The 22,274-nt window shown below is 34.7% G+C and overlaps 1 protein-coding gene across 2 annotated transcripts in view; it reads left to right on the forward strand.

Moving 5' to 3' along the window:
- Positions 1–992: 992 nt before the first annotated feature.
- Positions 993–22,274, forward strand: part of LOC128985521 (serine/arginine repetitive matrix protein 2-like) — a 46,082-nt gene continuing 24,800 nt past the window's right edge. For both annotated transcript variants that reach the window (XM_054405104.1, XM_054405105.1), the window contains exons 1-8: positions 993–1,196; positions 9,656–11,289; positions 14,369–14,683; positions 15,231–15,266; positions 16,131–16,209; positions 16,910–16,963; positions 18,134–18,312; positions 21,667–21,837. In XM_054405104.1, coding sequence (XP_054261079.1) covers positions 9,676–11,289; positions 14,369–14,683; positions 15,231–15,266; positions 16,131–16,209; positions 16,910–16,963; positions 18,134–18,312; positions 21,667–21,837 — 2,448 coding nt within the window. In that variant the 5' untranslated portion in view covers positions 993–1,196; positions 9,656–9,675. The remainder of the gene's footprint in view (positions 1,197–9,655; positions 11,290–14,368; positions 14,684–15,230; positions 15,267–16,130; positions 16,210–16,909; positions 16,964–18,133; positions 18,313–21,666; positions 21,838–22,274) is intronic.

Here is a 22,274-nt window from a genome sequence, read left to right on the forward strand (position 1 = left end):
ATTTGCCAAGTTGGATAAAAATATACCCATAAACAAGCTAACTAGGATATTCAGGACGATTCCGCCATGACCGCGAGTCATACCGACGATTCCACCGTGACCGCGAGTCATACCGACGATTCCGCCGTGACCGCAAGTCATTTGGACGATCGCGCCGTGATCGCGAGTCATACCGACGATAACGCCGTGACCGCGAGTCATACCGACGATAACGCCGTGACCGCGAGTCATACCGACGATAACGCCTTGACCGCGAGTCATACCGACGATCACGCTGTGACCGCGAGACATTTCGACCGCGAATCACAAGTTTCTATACCTGAAAATTTTTACCCTTTTTTGGTTTTGATAGATCAGTGCCACAAATGGTAAAAATTAATTTTGTTTGTCTTTTTTGGTAACTGCAATACTCAAGACTGTCGTTTATGCTCAGGAAAAAATCCCGTCCCGAACTAAAAATTCAATCCTGTCCATCCCGTATTAACATAGTATTAAAATATGCGAATGCGACTATTACTGGGGGGGGGGGGGGGGGCACCACGACGACGTTTGCCCCGGGCGCCGCTAACCCTAGGGACGGCCCTGAGGATATTTTACAATATTCTCCATAGGATATTAATAACATAGGAATTTTAAATTTACAATTTTTTCCGTTACTAATAATCGTACAAAGAATATGGTACACTACATTTTATAAAGCTTTTTAAAAAGGTCTAGAGAGAAATTGGGAAATTTTGTGTTTTGAGGGTCCAAAAATGAGAAAAATATTTCCCCCCCCCATAAAACGCCCCGTAAAACCCGTTCCCAATCCCATGGTCCGATCATTTTGCTTTGGGAACTGTTTTCGAAGTAACGTTGAAACAGTTTGGCTACATGGTACGTAAACCATGTCAGATTTTTTTGTGAAAAAAGAACTAACAAGAACAAGAAAAGAAAGGACCTTTTTCTTTTTACATACGTCATACAAATGGTGGTTCGGTGGTTCTGTTCTGGTAACATTGTTGTTGATGATACCTTTGTGAAAGAAAGCTGGAAGATGAGAGTTAATTTAATTTACGTTGGAATCGGATACGTCCTTGTATACTAGTTTATGTGTTAGAAGTTTATAATGTAGTGTAAAGGTTTCGGCCATGGAATTTAATACATAACACCAACCTATCCGTGTTTTATATTGCTGGACTTTGAACCTTAGCCTGGTAAGATTGTTGTTGTAGAAAGCTTAAACTAACTTTAGGTTAACATAAAAAGGTTCTCCAAAAGTCCAAGCATAGGCTTTTGTCAGGCAATTTAGTATTAGTTTAACGACCAAGCTTAATTAAAGCTATAGCCTAAGTTTTTCCTAGCCTACTACATCTAAGTTACCTACCGGTAGGCCTAACAATTTATTCTGGTGGCTATTCTGGATCTTGCTGGGCTAGGCCTATGCTAACTTAGATGTCTTTTTATGTCTCGTCAATGGTAGGCGTAGGCCTACTAACCCTCTTTAGCCCTACGAGTGTTATTTGTCGATGCTTCGACACATAACACACTTTGTGTAGTGTTTTGTGTCGATGCATCGACTCACAAACACTGTTTACGGCGAAGGCTCTATGACTGACAAAATCGGATTGAACTGGATTGAGTTAGGTATCGTTTTATTTGGCAGATTCAGAGCTTTCTCCGGAGGTCTGTCTCTAAGCGCTTTTCATTTTAGTTCCGAAAATGTTGTAGCAGACAGCTGACGTGCGTATTTGTAAACAGCTTGGTTAACCTCGCACCGATGACTGATGTGTTTTATTACGTTTATCATTGTTTTAGTGTTAAAAATCAAAAGTAGTGATATACGTGGTGCATTATAAGAAGATTTAAGTGATTTTGAAGGGCTGGTTGATGATCCTGAAGAAGTAGGTAGTGATATTGATGTAAAATATCAGCCAGATTCCTAGCTACAGTTAGGCTATGCATTCTTAGCTAAACGCTATGTAAGTTTACTGAAATCTGTTTTTTGCCCATAACTTATTTATTTGCAAATCTACTTCCTTATATTATTATACATTTGTAATCCTCATAAAATTTAGAACAAAGTGGCTAAACTTATTTTCAAATATTTATAGGCCTAAATTTATACAATTTCATTGAGCGCAAACTAATTTTTTTTTTCGAAAATCATAATATCTTTTTTTATCTAAAAAATTTTTTTGAAACAAATTTTTGTTATGTTTTATGTATAATATTGAAGCCCATGATTTTCCAAACAAAATGGTAGGCCTATATAGAACAGTATAATTACTGTAACATTGTTTTCAAGCTTCTTAGATCCGTTTTAATAAAACCTTGCAAATGAGCAAAAAATAGGCAGACATTAAGGCCAAAACAAGGGACACTCGGAGGGTTAGAGAAGTTTTGGAATCCGACTCCATCGATTGTTAACCCTTTCAGTGCTATGAAACGATATAGGTAGCCTATCATTGTTTTAAAAAAATCTAAGGGATATACTTAAAGAGGAAGGTTATTTTAACAAAAAGTAGCAAAACGGCCATTGGTGACCTGCATGTTCATAAGTACCTACACTAAGTTAACAACCACTTAAGTTAGCTAAAAGATTCGCCCAATCCGATGATTTTTAGGTGTATGTCTAAACCAAGGATTATGAACACCTCACTATGACCCAGTGGTTGTAGTATATCGCTATAAACACACATGTCACCAATTATTTGCCACACAGGACGGGATTCGAACCCGAGCAGACGAATGCCACTGGCCAAGTGACACATGCCCTAGCCTTCTCGGCTATCTGTGCTTGAAGACTGAAGAGTCAAAAACCGGTATTTAAGCTGACGCCACCGATTGCGAATCAGATAGCACTAGGCCTACAGATGGTTGTTTAATGCGTTAAGTTAAGTTAGGTACCAGGTAGCAGCACCAGTTAGTCACACACTATTTAGATGATATTTTTTAGTTGAAACACAACAGTGATCATAAATATGTGTTCCTGAGACTTTGCTGCAAAACATTAATTTCCCTAAAATGGCTATTAAAAAAACCTCGTCCAACTAAATCAAAGTTAAATTCAATATTAGGCCTACATTGTAAACTAGGCTATTTGTCTTTTCATTTTATGAGATTTTGGTTTCAAACAATGCTATCAGAACATAAAAATGTATAGGAAAACCAGGAAAATTAAAACAAAAACTAAGTTTTATTCAATGTTTACTACAAATTAATATCATGGTCTGTCTTGTTGTTACCTTTATTGTTAAGTTTTTATATTTCTTCAGAGTTTACCGCACCTTTTGCACATTGTTTTTTTTTCTGTAAATTTGCTGTTTTTGCCTCCACAATATGTATTTATTTTGTAGTGTTAATTTTGGGTTTGCTTATTGTTAGCCTCTACTTCGCGAGCGAAGCTCTTATACTACACTCCTGCTTTTGTTTTACAAATACTCCTCCTGAACGGCTGAAGCGATCTGCACGAAATTTAACACAGTCATAGTACCCAACCATGGGAAGGTATAAATCTGAAATGGTACAAATCGGACCATAGGGCTTTTCCCTACATGAATGCAAACTTTTAGAAATTTAACATGGGCCTTATGGGTTAATTGGTCGCCATGACATTATTTGCGAGTTAACACTAAAAAGTAAACAAGAGCCTCGACATATGTTAGTCAACAAATCTACCACATTATAAATATACAGTACAAAAGAAAAAAAATCGGATGAATACTAAAGAGCATATTAGTCTATTGCATGTAATACGAATTGATTAACAATCAGTTCTATATTGAGTGATTAAAATCATACCGGTTTTATTTAATTGTATAATCGTTCTGTTCTTTTTAACAACAATGAATAGTCAACTAATCAGGCCTAAGCCTATGTTGCGTGGAGAAGGAGAAGATAAAACGAGGTCATAAAAAAAAAAAAACACTACAACATAATTATACCAATAAAAATCACACCGCTCTTGATTTGCAAGTAAAATTTGGGCAAAATGTACTTGTAGCTAAAAATACAAAATCATTTTACGAAATGAAATCACAACCACTCGGTTTACAGGTAAGGTTTAAAACTAAATGGTGTAACTTAGACAATAAAATCCCAAAGGATAAACGCTAATATTGCTGTGTGCACTTCGAAAAAAATTAATCACCAATTAAATTAGGTCTATACGTTCCTCTGCCAAATTCATGAGAAGATGTAACAACGTCGTTTTAAAACCACCTCGCTTTACTCTGCGATACTAACTTACAAAATAGTTTTTAAAACATTGCCATAGTAGTCTAAAGTTAAGTTGGAAAAATATATAGGTTCCAGCTACTAGGAAAATTAAGGTTTCAAGTTAAGCAAACTGCTTATTTTGGTGTTATTATAAATGTAATGTAAGTACCATTTTTTTTACATTTCTTTGTCATGAGAGCCGAAGCCCCCTGACTACATACCCGGTACCTATCGTGTGACATACCCGGGCCCCATGATGTAGGCCGAAGCTTATGCATCAACCTTTAGCACATCATGGGCGGATGACTTAAGGTCATCAAGCTCACCGGCTGCCGAAACAGACCCTTCGGAAAGAGGGTTGCCCCTCAATCCTAACCAGGGATTCCGGCTACTTGTTTAAGCGTCACTCCAGTTGGGTTCCACCAGGTACGGCACCCTGGAGGACCATACTGGAGCGCCCCGACGCATTTAGTTAGTGCAAGTGACACTCGGGACCTATCTAATCCCTGACAGGCAAGACCCGCCATCATAGCCAGGAGGAAGGGGACCGTCAGCAATCTAACGGGGGAACCCCAACCTCCCATTTACACCACTACCCGATCGAGGCCTTACCCAGTTGCTGGGAAACCAGAGATATCCAGAGCGATAGATCCCCAATACCCCTGGCGGGCTCGGACCCAGCACCCGATCTACTTCGTTTGCCCGTCAGACCCAACATCACTGCCAGGCCATCAAGGTTTCCCAAAAGGAGGCGGGTATAGAAGTGGGACCCACCCGGATGAACCTATCCACCAAAGGTGGCGACACCCTTAACTCAATTGAGGTTCCGGGAAGAACCCCCCACACTCAAGATAACCATACCGTCCGTGATCAGAGACAGGGATTGGTTTGCATAAGTGCCTACAAACCGTTGCCCTCACACTGCGGAAAGTTACGTTTCCCTTGAGTGTCCCCATGAGCTGCGGGTACTTGCCCGTTTTCACCTCCAGGAAAGGCTACTTCCAGAGTCGAGGATATGCCACACTGAATGCTGGTCGCACACAACAAGCAGGCCGAAGCCCAAAGAACCACAGACACAGGTAGGTTAGAGATTATGATGCACTTCCATCTCTCCTAGAGCTAAACACCCCTTTCATCCTGGATAAAGGAATGTCACTGGGACCCAATGCCCAGTCGTCCATGCCTGTGGCCTACTTGAAATGCCGATTCCAACACCGGACAGTTGCCTCCTCTCTGGGGGCTAGCTAGGGTAATGTAAGTACCGCTCAATATTGCAAGCAGACAACTGCATTGTACACCTAGTTGTTATTATTGTTCCTGCATGTTAACTAGTCTTTACTATTTATTGCCACTTGCTGTGATATTTATCATATATTTATTTTCTCAACTTTGTTTCGTTAATTCTAAGTGTAGGCAGCAGATAGCTGTAATGGTCACACGCATGCATTATTACGTCATTTTTTTTTTGGCCATCTGTAAAAAAATGCAATGTATGTACAATGTAAAATGGTGTTTACCGTATATGGATAAATAAATAAATAGGCTACTGAGATTTATCTTTGTTATATATTTTCTTATTGTCTTATTATTCAAAATTAGCCTAAACTTAATTAATAAAATAGTGACAACATAACAGTTAAAATTCAACATCAGGTAATGGAATTAAAAGGCAAACAAAAAAGTCTTACAAAATATGAATTATTCAAGGCCTAGCACTGAAAGGGTTGACTAAAAAGTTCTGTTAGGTAACTTACTTATTGGTTGCTAAGGGTTAAGTACCGTAGCCTAACTTAATAGGCCTAGGCCTATACATTTTTAGGGGAGTTTAAATTTTTGGCTGCACTTTAGTTTATGTCCTACACTCATTCGAATGAAAAATGTCGATATAAAATTTGTTCGATGTAAGGTATTGATTATTTCATTCGGTTAGTTAGGTTAAGGTTAACCTAACTTACCAAACACGATATAGCCTACATCGAACATTAAAACATACATTAAAAGTTACATACATTTATGGTATTTATTCCGTATAGGTGCCTCCAAACCAATTTTTAATTTTGATATCTTAAGTTACTTTATAGCCTAGTTATAGTTAGTTTATAGTTATAGTTAGTTAGTTTATATTTTTTTACCTCCTGAATCCAAAACCATTATTTTTCATCGCTGATGAATATTTCTCAAGATATCGCCGTAAAAATATATACAACATTACAATAAACAAGGTGGGATCTAGATAACATTTACAAGTAGAATGAATTGTGGGTTAAGCTTTTAACTAAGCCTACAACTGACTGTTTTCAACCACACGACAAGCGACAATGGAAGTAACAACTTTTGAACTTTGAACTATTAATGCTTTATTATTGTTTTTCATTTCATTATTTATTATTGTTACTAGTTTAATTTCTACTAGGTACTGTTATTCTTTTCATTGTTTATCGTTGTTAATGCCTAGCACAAATCACAAACATTCACTGTTGGAGCTTTCAATCTTTATCTTTGTAAATTGGTGTATTGCCGTTGGTAAATAAATAAATAAATAAATAAACTTTATTAACACACTCTGATTCTGTCATCGGCATTATGCCTAGTGACGTCATTTTACTTCACTACAACTAGAACTCAAAACAAAAATTGCTGCGTAGTGCTAGTCTGCTACGCCGTCACAAGTTCAAGTTAGCCTAAGTGAAGAGAGTAAATGGTTGATGAGAAGAATAACATTGTTGTAGAAACATTTCAAGTGATTCTGTACTCAATAATGTTTTCTATAGGCCTAATAGGAATTTCGTCACATTATGGAGATAGAGATAGGACTGGTGGACTAATTACATGTATAGTTCTTATTTAGGCATGTCAGGGTGGTAGGTCGTGCTTTATGCGAATTGGTGACTGCATTAAGTGTTTTGAAGTTAGGTTAGATTAGGAAGGTAAAGTTTAGGTTATAATGTATCGAGTTGTTTGTTTATGTCGCCTGCAGACTTTTTGTAAAATTAAAATCCTCAAAAACACTTCAAGCATTTTTTAAATAGTAGGCCTAATTTGAAGTGTTTTTATCTGGATTTTAATTTTACAAAAACAGCCTGCAGGTGACATAAACTAACAATTTGATACCTAAATTATAACCTAAACTTTAACTTACCTAATCTAACCTACCTTCAAAGGACTTAATGCAGTCACCAATTCACATAAAGCATGATCTACCACCCTGATGTGCCTTTTCTGACATCAAAAGGAGTTAGCTTACATTCTAGAGGGTTGGTTAGTTTAGGTTATGTTAGAATAGCACCATTTTATTATGTAATTTCTAATATTAATCATTAGGCCTAAATCATTATTAAAAATAAAATACTGGCAACAATAGTAGGCTACATTTTATTAAATGTTTTAACTTACCGGTATTGGTTTTAGAAAGTGAAAAGTGTAGGCTAAGTTAAAAACTTAATCAGGTGATTTTCATATTGCAGAATCAGAGTTAGCTAATATAGTTGTCACTTCCATTTGCTTCACTATGATTGAAAACAATCAGCTGTTGGCTTACTTAACCCATAGTACATTCCACTTGTAAATGTAATCCATCCTACCTTGTTTATTGTATATTATATGTGTATATTAACTTAATGTTGTATATTATTACGGCGATATCTTGAGAAATATTTATCAGCTGCGAAAAATAATGGTTAATTTGGATTCAGGAGGTAAAAAACTATAAAGTAAGATATGGAAATTAAAAATTTGTTTGGAGGCACCTATTCGGAATAATTTGGCTACCGTATTATTTTATACTCAAAAGAATCACATAAGTCCAATAATTATTCCAGGACCTTAAACAGTTTTGAGGTAACTACACTTAAGCTGTCAGCTGTCCACAATGTTCTTCCTACTGCAATCAAATACCTGCCATTAAACAAGTTTAAAGACAGGATTAAACACTTTTTGGTCAACAGCCCTATTTATAACAATTATGAATTTTTTAATCTGGACTGTTCATTAATGTAGGCCATTGCTGACTGTGTAGCCTAGTTTATGTAAATGTGCCTTGTAGTTTATGCATATGTATGTGATGCATGATGCAGACGTTATTTATTTGTTGTTGGCTATTTAAAATTTATAAACTATGTATTTTATATTCTTACAACATTTTTACCCCATAAACCCTCCGTAAAACCCCGTTCCCATGGTCCGATCATGGTTATGGTCCACCATGAGTTTTGTGATACCAGTAATTGTTTTGAAGCAGTCAAGCAACCAATCCTTATGGCCAAGGTGTCGTTGGTCATTGTTGTTGGAGTGGTGGTAGCACTTTGATTCAAAATAAAGAAATGTTTGAAATTTCATCGTGGCCATTGAGGAATAGCTTAAAGTTGTGATTTTTCTCAATTGAGTGAGGTTCTTACTTTAGACAACGGTTTTTTATTGCGGTGACTTTAGTCAGCTCCTACCAGTGTACCTCATGATAGACGAGTGGGATGTTATAACAACACGTTAGTCAAGTCTTTCACAGCATGGAATGAGATCATCAACTCAATTTTTAAGCGTCTCAGAGATCGGACGCTGAAAACTCACCCGGAATTCGGTTACAATGTCATTGTGATATCACAAAATCTAATGTGTTTAGACAATCCTGTAGCTGATAATTACGAGAACATGTATGCAATCATTAAGAGCAATAACATAATTGACCGTGCCTTTTTGTGTTAAAAAATGATGACCGTAGATAAATTAATACTGTAGTGCAATCATGAACAATATTCCTGGCCATTACCAACAATAATTAGGCAGTGATTAGATAGATACGGAAAACGACATTGGGCAAAATAGTTATCCGACCGAATTTCATAACTGCTGGTCTTTCACCCTCATATACTGAAGCTCAAGGAAAACACAAAAATGTTATGTTGACCTATATCTTGATAAAAAGTGGTTCTACTGAGTGTAGATTGCGCACAATTTCATGCCCCAGGTTTGCTAGTAACTTTTCATTTATTGAATGATCTCTTAAGGTTTGTCAGAACAGCTGTGTCATGGTCAAATGCTAAAAACTGTGTGGACCACTCTCATTTTGTTAAATAGGTAAATCAATTTTTTCATGATGAAGTTGGTATTTTTCTGGTTCTATTTAAACTGATAATAGAGTACATTCATTTTGCCAAAAATATCAGCCATATACCCTAACTTGTGCTTCAATGCAATTAATTACAAAGTTTGCAACTTCAATTAAATAAAAATAATCTTATAATTTAAGCTTAGTTAATTTTTGTGAACATTATGAGAATGTATCAATGCAATAAAAGGAAAATTAAATTCAATAGGTACCAACCTATAAAGTTTTTACTTTTAGATTACGCAATAAATTAAAAATTATTTATATAGAAAATCATATTTTTGTCAAAACAGTGGCGACCTTGCTTAATAATTTGTAATAAATATGTTTTCTCTAAAAGAAATTATTTTTCAGGATACAGAATATTATCAAAGATGTCAAGAAGGGAGAAGAAAAAGAAGTATGATGCAGAAATCAGGGAATTAGAAGAACAGTTGCGTGCAGAAGGAAATGAAGATGTGTTTTTGGAAAGTGAAATATTTGGACATTATGATGATCTTGATGCAGATTTTTTTGATATTGAGATGGAAGCTGGTGGTAGCAAACAAGATGGGTTAAAGAGAAAACCTGATCCCAAGAGAATTCGGCTTCCACGAGGAAGAGGTCGTGGCTTTATAAGAGGGAGAGGCAGGGGATTTCGCCGTCCTTTCAGAGGTGGTTTTATGGCTTCATCGAGAGCTCAAGAAGCCCAATCATCTAGAAAAACCGACCTTTATAACGATGATGAAGAAGATTGGTCACGTTATGTTTCCTCCTCTCTAAAAAAGGGTGAAAAACCAAATGAAGAACTCCGTAAGGGAAGAAATTCTTCAAGAGAAAATAAAACTGCACCAGAAGAAAAAGATATGTTTTTCTTCCCGACAGAAAGTTCTGATAAGAAATCTGCTCTGAGTAATGAAAAACAATCAACATCTACTGGGGGGAAAGAAAATGTATTAGACCCCAAAGAAAAACCCCCTTCTGATGTAATGAGCATTTTTCAAGAACTTCAAGCTAAGTTGTCATCTGCAGGATCAAATATTCCTGGTATTGACATACTTTCAGAGACCTTGAAGAAACTTGAAAAACTAAATGAACCCAAAAGTGTAACACCTCCTGCTGTTAAAACTGATGAGTCGTTGTCATCATCAACATCCAAACCTAACACACTTGAAAAAAGACTGAGCTTTTCTTTTGCAAAATCATCTAGGATTCTCACGAGTAATGCCGAATTTATTGAAAGTACTGACAAAAAAAATTTTGTAGAAGAAAATGCAAAACATTTACAAAGTGCTCCTGAAAAAAGCGAGAAGTCAAGAGAAAAAACCTCTCCATTACGGAAAGTACTTTATAAACCTCCTCAAGGTAATGAAAAAAGAGCAGAATCTCCAAAAAGAGATGAGAAAACAAAAGACTCACAAAGAAGAGATGAGAAAAGAAAAGACTCACCAAGAAGAGATGACAAAAGAAAAGACTCTCCCAGTCATAGGAAAAGTTCACCGTCATCAGACAGAAGAAGACACTCCCCTTCAAAACGAGGCAGATCACCTTCACCCAGAAAGAGATCACCTTCACCCAGAAAGAGATCATCTTCACCCAGAAAGAGATCATCTTCACCCAGAAAGAGATCACCTTCACCTTACTCCCGAAAAAGACATGATTCAAGCTCACCACACCGGCGAAGACGCAGGTCTGGCTCCCGTTCTCCCCATCATCGGCATGAATCTGACAGGTATTACAAGCGGAGACGAAGCAGAAGCCGAAGCAGGAGTCGTTCCCCTCGGAGAGGTTATAGGAGGTCCAGCAGATCACCTCACAGAAGATACGGCTCTCCACACAGAGGGTATGGCAGAAGAAGAGGAAGGTCTCAAACTCCAATATCATTGTCTCCATCACCCGGACGACAACCTGGTGAAAATGAATGGATGAGATCTCAATCTCAAGTTGATCCTCTAGCTCAAGCTCAGCCTGGACCTCCTGGTGGAGATACATCGGATGTGTACGCAGAAGTGAGTATTTGTCCGAAATTCTAAAACAATGAACAACATGAGTAGAAATTAATAAATTTCTTTTGTGGAGCAATTATAAACCACAATTATTGTCAGGCAAAAATAAGACAAAAAATATCTTCTGTGAACTTAATGGTTCATCAAGTTTAAAATCCTGACCCAGTAATAAGTTCTGGCTGTTAACATGGAGTTTTTACCTGAACCTCAAGCCATGTAAATATGTACAAATATCTTCTCCCATTACCGGTTCCCACATATTCCCTTTGTAGCAAACTTACAGAAACCTCTGTTTATCAATAATCTAGGCCTTAATGGTGAAGTAAGATGATGCAATTGGTCTACAGTTGAAAACCATGTTCGGTTATTCCTATGCACAATAGAAGTATTTTGTTGTCTGACCAATTCAAGGTCATAGTGAGCCTTTTATAATTTATCAGACAACTTCAAACAAAAAAAAACCCCAATTTTTCTGTTGCTGTCTACTTGATTGATATCTTTGTTTTGTAACAAGACTACAACAAATTTCGCTGCATCCATATCAAGTGGTCCAGAAATAAATTAATTGGTTGCTTCAAGATTTTTAATTTTTTTCATATTTTTATCCTTAAAAGTACATATCATTAGAAGTACAAAAATACAATTATTTTATTTTTATTAAATTTTTCTACTGTATGGCGGCCATTTTGTGTTAGTCGAATGCCCATTTTCAGCGATTTCAGAGCTCTACGTTAAATTAAATATCTCTGGTTCTACTAACCCTAGAACATTAAAATAAAAAACAATCTCTTCAGAAAGATCTAAACTTTAATATGGTATTATAGTTACGCACTTAAAACTAAATATATAGGTCTAATTACCTGTTTAAAGTTTAACGCAACGATGTTACGAAAAGAGATTTTTAACAATTTATTTTACATAAAGGCAATTGACTATGTGTTTGTTATTTTTTTTATCTGATAGTTATGGGTGTGTACTCCAAATTCTCAAAGTTTCAAGTTGTGGACTTGCATAGGGTATTAAATACAAAATTTCAAAATCTTAAAATTTTCAAAATTGTAAAAGTTTGACGCTTAATATCTCTGTTGGGCATGAAAATAAAAATTTCAAATTTGGCTCAGATATAGTACTAAGTAAGAGTATTATCCTGTAATAATTTTATTTTGTGGACTCAACTGGTTTTAAAGTTATTAAACATTGAAAAGTACTCAAATAAGCAATAGCGTAGGAAGCATAATATGATATTATAATATACTACCAATGTATTTTATTAATAATGTCATATTTTAATAATAGATTTTAAGCATTTTGATGTTTTAAAACACTCTTGTGTTTTACTTTGTTGTCTGCCACAGGTACCTACATATCTGTGAAAGGATTGTGTTCAGGGAATTGGTAGACGTCCTTTGAATCAAAATCAAAGTTCTAATTCATTTTTGCTACTTCTTCACTGTTTACATAAAAGTATTGAATACCTTTAAGGTTTTTTTAACAAAAGTTAAACATATCCTTAGCATTCAAAATTTGATTGTCAATGGTATATTGTAGACTATTAGTGACTTCGCTCTTTGTAGTGCCTCCTACACCATTGCAGGCATTTTTTCCGTGCGCAGTAGTGTATCAAAAAATGCCTCGCAGCTGGTATTTTAGTACCTGTGACTGAATATTTCAGTAAAAAAATTGTTTTATGATACTGTGTAGCCACGGCCACCTATAAATCCAGGCCGTGGCCTGGTAGAATTTTCAACGTCACAAGTAGTGTTGTTTAGCGCCAGACATCCCATAAGATAACATGTCTGACTTGTGTATTATTAATTTAAATTTATGAACGTAAATGAATTAAAAGAAAATAAATCACATAGAGTTTAAAACCAAAACAATATTAGTTTAAAAACCATTTCTATAAATTTAAAGTAGAGTCAATATTTTCCGATGGTGTAGGAGGCACTACAAAGAGCGAAGTCACTAATAGAGTCTAAAATATACCATTGACAACCAAATTTTGAATGCTAAGGATATGTTTAACTTTTGTTAAAAACACCTTTAAGGTAGGCCTATTCAATTCCTTTATGTAGACAATGAAGAAGTAGCAAAAAATGAATTAGAACTTCAATATTGATTCAATATTGAAGGACGTCTGCCAATTCCCTGAACACAATCCTTTCACAGATTTGTACTGTGGCAGACAACAAAGTATAGTGTTTTAAAACATCAAAATGCTTAAAATCTATTATTAAAATATAACATTACCAAACAAATACATTGATAGTGTATTATAATATAAAATTATGCTTCCTAGCTATTACACGTATAATGCTTATTTGAGTACTTTTTAATGTTTCATAACTTTAAAACCAGGTTAGGTTAGGTTAGGTTAGGTTAGGTCCAGGAGTCCACAAAATAAAATTATTACAGGATAATACTCTTACTTAGTACTATATCTAAGCCAAATTTGAAATTTTTATTTTCATGCCCAACAGAGATATTAAGCGTCAAACTTTTGAATTTTGGAAAATTTTAAGATTTTGAAAATTTATATTTAAAACCCTATGCATGTCCACAACTTGAAACTTTGAGAATTTGGAGTACACACCTATAACTATCAGATAAAAAAATAACAAACACATAGTCAATTGCCTTTATGAAAAAATAAATTGTTAAAAATTAGTTTTCGTAACATTGTTGCGTTAAACTTTAAACAGGTATTTAGACCTATATATGTTGTTTTAAGTGCATAACTATATTACCATATTAAAGTTTAGATCTTTCTGAAGAGATTGGTTTTTATTTTAATGTTCTAAGATTAGTAGAACCAGAGATATTTAATTTAACGTAGAGCTCTGAAATCGCTGAAAACGGGCATTCGACTAGCAAAAAATGGCCGCCATACAGTAGAAAAATTTAATAAAAATAAAATAATTGTATTTTTGTACTTCCAATGATATGTACTATCAAGGATAAAAATATAAAAAAAAATTAAAATCTTGAAGCAACTACCTTTGGACCACTTGAAATGGATTGACCCATTTGTATTATTTGTTCTATTTGTATACTACGCTAATGACAGTTGTGTTTTCCACAGAATAACTACCAGATACCAGTGACTATGCCGCCCCAAGAGATGATGCCCCCCCAAGAGATGATGCCGCCCCGTGAGAGGATGCCCCCCCAAGAGAGGATGCCGCCCCGTGAGATGATGCCGCCCCAGTTTGACCGAAGTCGCCCCCCGGGATTTCCATTTTCTGGTCCCCCGCCCTCACAGTTTCCTCCTCAACCCTACTATCCTCCAATGATGCATCCACCCCCTGGACCCGGGGCTATACCCATCATACACAATTCAATCCCCTTGAAACTACCTCGGCCATCTTTGCCCGAAGTACCAGCACAATCCAATGTGGTATGTAAACTTTCTACGATAACATCCTCCTGGAATTATGAACTTTCCACTTTTGTTTAGTTTTATGTTTTTATAAAAAAACACTTATTTTAAGGGGTTTTCAGTAGGCCTAGTGTTAATCCATCTTGTTTTGAAACATGGACCAAGAAGTATCAAAATGTTCTGGTACAGTCTGGCGCGAGACACTTAGGTGTATACCCGTTGCTTTATGGTACTTGAAAGTCTTGCTCGTTAAAAAATCTAAACTCTTTGGCCGCAAATAAGATTTCAAAAGACATCAAAGACCAAACCAGTTGAGTGATTTTAGTTTACCATGTACCGGCAATTCTTAGTTTGTTGATAATGTTACACAACATGTAAAATGTTCAGCTTTATCCTTTAGGTTAGTTAGATATTTTCTGTAGTATTTTTTATACGTTAAAGGGCAGTGGTGATCTGGAGGACTTAAAGGGTTTTCTTACCCTGTCGGGTATCAGCGTAATGTAGGCATTGTTTAGCTATATGTTATAATACACTAAATTATTGATGACATATCACTTACTTTCAGATTTCACTTGTTGAACCTCACATGCCTTCAGCACATGTAAGTATTTAATTTTGTATGTCTTATACATATAAACTATATTGTATTTATTATTTTCTTGTAAATATAACAGTCTAATTGATTAACCTACCACTTATTTTATGTGAAACATGGACACTGGTATCCAAACAAACTTTTTTTAGTGTTGTAAAACCAATCACCTTTAATTTAACATTCACTAAGTTGATTTTGTTTCGTGTATTAAGTTTTTTCTTCAACCCCCCCCCTCCTTCAATTTGCCCCTGAGTAACTTTTTTTTTGTTCATAGGCTACTTGTTCTATGTTTAAGTTTTTTGGACATTATTTTTTTATGTATATATAATATACGTGAGTGGTAAAAGTTAGCCTTTTATAAGCATAGATATAGTATTGGTATCTTTTTATATGATGTCCAGCAATTAATTGTGAGGGAACTTTATTTTTTATAAGTTCTGTGACTAGGTACTAATATTCTCACATTTCTTGCTGCCAAACATGTTCAGTGATGAGCTCCTAGTTGTTAATGCAATTTTATTAAGCTACTAAGTTAGGAAAATTTAGGTTACCTAGCAGAATTCCGTAGTGGTGTTTTAATTAAACATACAGCCCTCCTGAAAATTAATTCTGATAGCAAAGAGGGAATGAGAGAAACAGGAATGTCTGCTCGTTGTGAGGATCACTCAGATAAACTATGTTAGTTTACTATGTTAGCCATGAGTAAATCATTGTAGATTAACTTTGCATGCTTCAATAATCATTGTAGGTTAACTTTCCATGCTTCAATATTTCCTTATTACATTTCTGTGTTTGTGCCATCAAAGGTTGAGTTAAAATGTAGCTAGAATCTCTCTTGCCTTTGATTTTTACCTTATATTTCTATTTCAGAACAACCCCTCTAGTGGTCCAGGTTGGAATGAAGGACCACCGAGTTACACAGAGGCGACACATACTCAGCCTCATCCTAGTGAGTCTTTAGCTACATTGATATCGTTGATTATAATATATATAATAATAATATACAATGACCAGTTTTAAAATATGCTTAATATAACAGGTATTTCATAATTTTTTAAATATGCTCAATACAACAGGTATTTCATAATTTTATGTTACTAAAATTAGTCAGTTCAACCCCACAAATTCAAATATGGCCTCAAAGGGTGCCCGGTTTAAGCCGGTTAGTCAAGGATAATTGTAAAAATTACATAATGTAGTACATTTTCCTGTGTTTTCTCTTAGTTGTTTCATTTACAATACCATATGTGAAACACTTAAGACTCGTTTAAGAAAATACATGATATTGATGTGTCAGACAGCCTGGCTGGATGATGGTGCCTATCCATAAACCAGTTCTAGTTCAACAATAGAATAACAAACGCTGCATTTATATCGGCTTCCTTTTTTATATAACATGCAAAGATGGGTGTATTTAATGGGTATATTTTCAATAACTTTTGTTAATGAGATTTTCTTTTATTGTATTGTTCCAGGGTAATCATTTTTGAAAAATGAAAATTCAATATTGTGCTAAGTCTGTAGATGTTGTCTAACTAATTAAACAGTAAAATCTACAATTTTTTTAGCTAGGCTGAATATATTCTATAATCTTGAGTTAGCTTTGCAAAAGTAATTGAGACAACATTTAACTCATGTATACATTTCAGATGTTCAACAGAATTTCCCTACAAGAAAAGAAATGGAAGAATCCAAGAAGAAAGGTAAGCTTTTTCTGAAAAACTTTAATAAGAATTAATTTTAGTTATCAATTTAGTTACAAGGTTCTAAATAAATGATCAATTTAAAACATCAATGTTTACCAAGTCGTCGATTTAGCCCAAAAAGAATTCTTTATAAATTTAATTATTTATCACCCCAGCTAACAAATAATGTTAATAATTTTAAATGAATATCATCTAATATTATTTTCTTCCTGACAAAGTGTATAGCCTAATTTAAAAACCCCCATCATAGCCTATCGTGGTTGTACCATAGATAAAACATACTCCCTTAGTAGATTTCCCATCCTTATGGAACAGCTGAAGCCAGTTTTATTGTTAGTTCTGTCTGGTGCACAGTAGTGGTCGTGATTTGTTAAAAGTTTTTTCTTGTTATTTCAGTAATTTAAAACCCCGTATAACCAAATAAAACGATCTAATCATAAATTATAACTCGTGCTCTAGTTATATTTAACCACAGTTATAAAACAGTAAATCAGAAATCATTAAAATAACTCTAAAATAATATAAAAAATTTGTTTTTCGACACAAGCAATCAGTGTCACCAGACATGAACTAGACACAAAAAACGAGCTTCAAAATTTACAATGGGATGGTTAGTCTACTTGTGTTGGTTAGTCTGGGGTTGTACTTACCATGGTAAATTCATTGGTTCACAATATCTTATTGAGATTCTACACATATTGTATGTCATTATCATAGTTTCAGGAGACCGAGCTTTGCTCGATTAAGTTTAACATTTTAATTTATTTATTAGATAAGTATTTTTGATAAATTAAAGATATTTATTATGTACGTTTATCAATGTAAACAAATGTTAGATGATACAAAGAAACTTTATAAATTCATAGATTGCTAGACAAATTACCTGTATCAGCTGTTTTATTAAATGCAGCCACAAACTTAAAAGGACTGTAGACGAAAATAAAAGTTTGTCCGTACACGCACTTGTTTAAGATTATAGGATAACTAGCAGAGTGCAGAGTACCCGTCCTTCGTACGGGGTTGGCATATAAGTGTAAAATGCTTATTGCAGTTATGGGTGAGGACATGGTTTAAATGTCAGTGATAGACTTTCGTACAATTTCGTTCAGTGTAGTTTTTATTTTGTTAATTTTAATTATAAAGTAATTGACAACCTTTCCATTGCAGCTGTGGAGAACGAGATGAAACAACATAAACTGATGTTGATGAAACAAAGGAAAGAATATATCGGAAAACAAAATGTCCTAAAGGCGGATTTGGAGAAGTTGATGAAACAGAAACGAGAGCTTTTAGCGGAGAAACGGACGGACAATGAACCAATCATACAGAAAAATAGCGAACTGCAGGTAATTTTACTGGTTGAGGTTAATAACAATTGTCTGTGTTGTGTTTAATTGTTTAGTGCCAGTAAGTGGCATTACGAGTCAATCTTAAGTTTATTTTTTGCCATCATTAATAATTTATGATTGTAAATTTGAATGAACTTTTAGCCAAATGCACCACGAGCTTTTGAAACTAAAATATTTCATTCTTTTCCTGTTAGCCAATCAACGTGACTTAAGACTACCTAAAATTCACCCCCATGTATTAGTGATTGAAAAAACTGTAGGCTATGCAAATAAATTTATCAAATACATCTTGTTATCAACTAGAATTAATTTTATTCCAAGTTTTAGTATCTACTTAAAAAATATTTTTGTTATGGAGTTTATACTACTCGACACATTAATAATTTTAGGAGCAAACGTGTATTTAGGCTTAATGGAGCTCAAATAGTTCTCTAGGCTATTTGTTCTTATTGTGTGGTATGAATAAAAATTTTGCAGCAATTTCAGTGATTGTTAGTGAAGGTTTTCATCTTTCTGGATCAGTTTTTAAAGGTAAGTAATTTTTATTCCATTCTTTAATATTAATTTCATTCAATTTAATATGTTTGTAACAACCTGCTTTATCCCAGAGGATCAAGTTCCATTTAAGTTTTGCAATCTAAAGGCCATACTCTATAAACTTGATAAACGAACATTTTTTTTTTATCTGGGAAAACAATTTTCATCATGAAACCTCAAATAAAAAAAAATACAATGAGGAATAGTAAATGACTAAACCAATAACTTAAAACCTATGTTTATTTAAACAATTCTTACTTTCAGACCAGTCTTATCTACATACAAACTACCAGTAGAACCTTGATTAACTGTCACCCTTTTAAAAGTAACTCTCTGTTATCATCCGTCACCCTGACTCACTACTTAGAAAATTTTTAAATGTGACTTTATTTCACTGCACGAGTGTACGAACATTCAACAAGTACAACATACAAAATAACAGTTTTGTATTGCTCTTGTAGGCCTATGTTTTATTCTTATTAAATTATTCTTCTATTATTATTATTAATATGTATTATTCACTTTGCATACTTCTTTTTCCAACACTTTTTAAAATCAACTATCTATATAGGATTTCTGTTATCCGTTTTTTCGCTTCACCGTTACGCTCTCGGTCCTGAGGGTGATGGTTATTAGAGGTTCTACTGTACTTAGAGTAGAACCCCGCTAATCTGACCTCGGCTAGTCCGAATACTCGCTTAATCCGACTTTGCCATCGCCTATCGGTTATAATGTTATTTCGGTAATATCATGACCATTTTCCATGGTTGTGTGAAAGTCATAAACATCTCCCGAAATTGATGAGAAAAACTTATTTTTCCTCTGCGGTCACAGAAACTTTGTTACAAGTGATCGCGGCAAAATATTAAACAAGCTGCTCCTCAGATAATCTGACCTTTTCACTGTTCCGACCATGGTCCCGGTCCCGTAGCGGCATTGTACTTGTAATATAATTTTAGACCTGGGGGCTAAAACGAGTGTATGAGGAAATAGAACAAAAAAAAAAAAAAAAAAAAAAAAAAAAAAAAAAAAAAAAACAACAACTAGTTCTGTATCCAAACTACTCTTATTCGCTTAGAAAAATATAGAACTCTTTGTACTCTGTCTTCTTTTATTTACTCAAATTTTTCCTCTATGTTCAAAACAGTGTGGTGTGAAAAATAAATATCAATTTGATTTGAATGATCCTAAAACATTTATAGTAAAGCCTTTTCAAATCGTGAAAGTAAACCCTAAATATTAATCAAAAGTACTTTTGAAAACTACTTGACCAACTGAAAAAATATAGGTTACCTACCTGAAAGAAACAGACTCCTATTTTGTATTTTCTTATTGTTTTAATGTAATTGAATTAATTTATTTTGACATTTGTTATTCCAACCTAAAATTGTGCTATAATATTAACAGGGTAGCAAAAGCAATTGTTTGTTTATACTTTGTTCTAACAACTATTATCCTCATATTATAGTGTGGATTAGTTCTTTCCATAACTAGACAATATTGTATTCCATTCCTCTATACTTTTATACCTATGCCACAACCACCTGATTGGATTAGGAAGCTTCTCCCTGTTTTAGACTTATGACTGACATGTTTTCTGAGTTGTCAAATAAATCCTAATTAATAGATAAAATGGTTTTACTTTAGTTAAAAAAAAGTTAAACTATACACATGTCAGCAGCATGCCAGCAAATGGCTGTTTTCCTCAATGTGCAAATACTATCCCAGATGTGTTTCGGTCCACCTGGGTAGCAGATTTCAAAACAGTGTTTCAATCCGTAAAATGGATTTAAATTTCCCCCAGTTAAGCTTTCCTTTTAAAGTTTCAACTTTGTTGGTTTACGTTATGTTTGCCAGGTTCTTGAAGATTGTAGATTCTTAAGCTCAATGTACATTTCACCACAAGTGTGGTATCCTCAAGAGCAGAGTTTGTATTCACATCACTTAAAAAAGCACTATACTATTTATTTACATTAATTTACATTATCGGTCCGCAGACGATTTACGACACGGTCCTAGGAATCCGAGTGGCATGTGCATTCGCGGACCGGAGGCTCTACACTTATGTCAGTGGTGTTAGTTGACTAGACTGATTGTCAGGCAATTGTCATAAAAAACTCATAAACACCTGCCAAGCAAATGACCTACCAAACATGCCCCAAGCCAGTAGTGGGGCAATAGCTAGACAGTCAGTTAGTGACATACATAGCGTCTCGGGTCCGGCCACGTGCAATAAATCTTCTGCCGACCGATATTGTAAATAAATAGTACAAGTGATGTGAATACAAACTCTGTCACGAGTTGCTGCTTTGTAACAAAATATTTATCGAGCTCAAGAATCTACAGTCTTCAAGAACCTGGCATAACATAAGGTACGGTAAACCATCATAATTAATCATTTGTTCTTTATACTGACGATATAACACAAATTTAAGTTAGAATGTATATCAACCAATGAAACAAATCAAATGTAGTATTTATGTAGTATGATAGTAGTCAAATGTAGGAGTGCCTTATTTTAAAACAGATTGTACTTATACTTTTGACTAATGCCTCTCATCCAGTTAATTGCTCATAATTAATTGCTTTTAGCTACGTGACAATGCCTTAACCTTAACCCAGTAGTTAAGAATCCACCTTAATTTTTAAGCACACCTATTTAGGAATCAGCAAAAAATCTTTCCAATGAGGAGGACATGTCTATATGACAACTTTGTCCCTATAATAATGACTTAGATAATTATTGGACACTATCTGTATATTGTTTAGTGTTCCTCCTGTATGCACCATGATCAATTTATGGAATTTTTGCAGGGGGAACTACAGAGCAAGCTCAAAGCGGTTGCGAATGTGATAGACATGTTGACAGGAATAATCGGGGAAGAAGTTATCGAAGACATTTCAACTCCTTCACCAAAGCGGTCAGCCTCGCCTAGTGTGGAGCGTATAGGGACATTACCAGCACAACCAACACGCAAGGAGAAGGTTGGCGTTTTAATCTTTATTTTGTTTTTATACAAACTTAAGTGTGACGTGAAAAAGTTGAGATTTTAAGTCTTTAATATGCAATGTTAGTCGCTTCGCCATGAAATTAAACTGAAACAGTTGCGGCTTCAAAGTATATTTAAGTGTTTTTTTAGTGATTCTACAGGCTTTCTGTTTGTAGTTATTCCATAAATTCTGTTTACATGCTACAATTCTGCACTAAAATTTATAAACTTGAACCGTATGGTATCGATGTGAAATCATTCATGATTGAAGAGTAAAAAAGGGTAGGCCTATTATTACTGTAACATTACTCTCCATATTTATCAGTTGGAGATTTTGCATAATTAGTAATATAACTCGGCAGTCAGTTATAAAGCGGTTCCTTTCTGTTATAGGGTTTACAGATCAAATATGAATAGTATGCCTAAGATGAA

Source organism: Macrosteles quadrilineatus, unplaced genomic scaffold (assembly GCF_028750875.1).
Source record: "Macrosteles quadrilineatus isolate MER2022 unplaced genomic scaffold, UCM_ALF_1.0 Scaffold_2__2_contigs__length_208266976, whole genome shotgun sequence".
NCBI lineage: Eukaryota > Metazoa > Arthropoda > Insecta > Hemiptera > Cicadellidae > Macrosteles > Macrosteles quadrilineatus.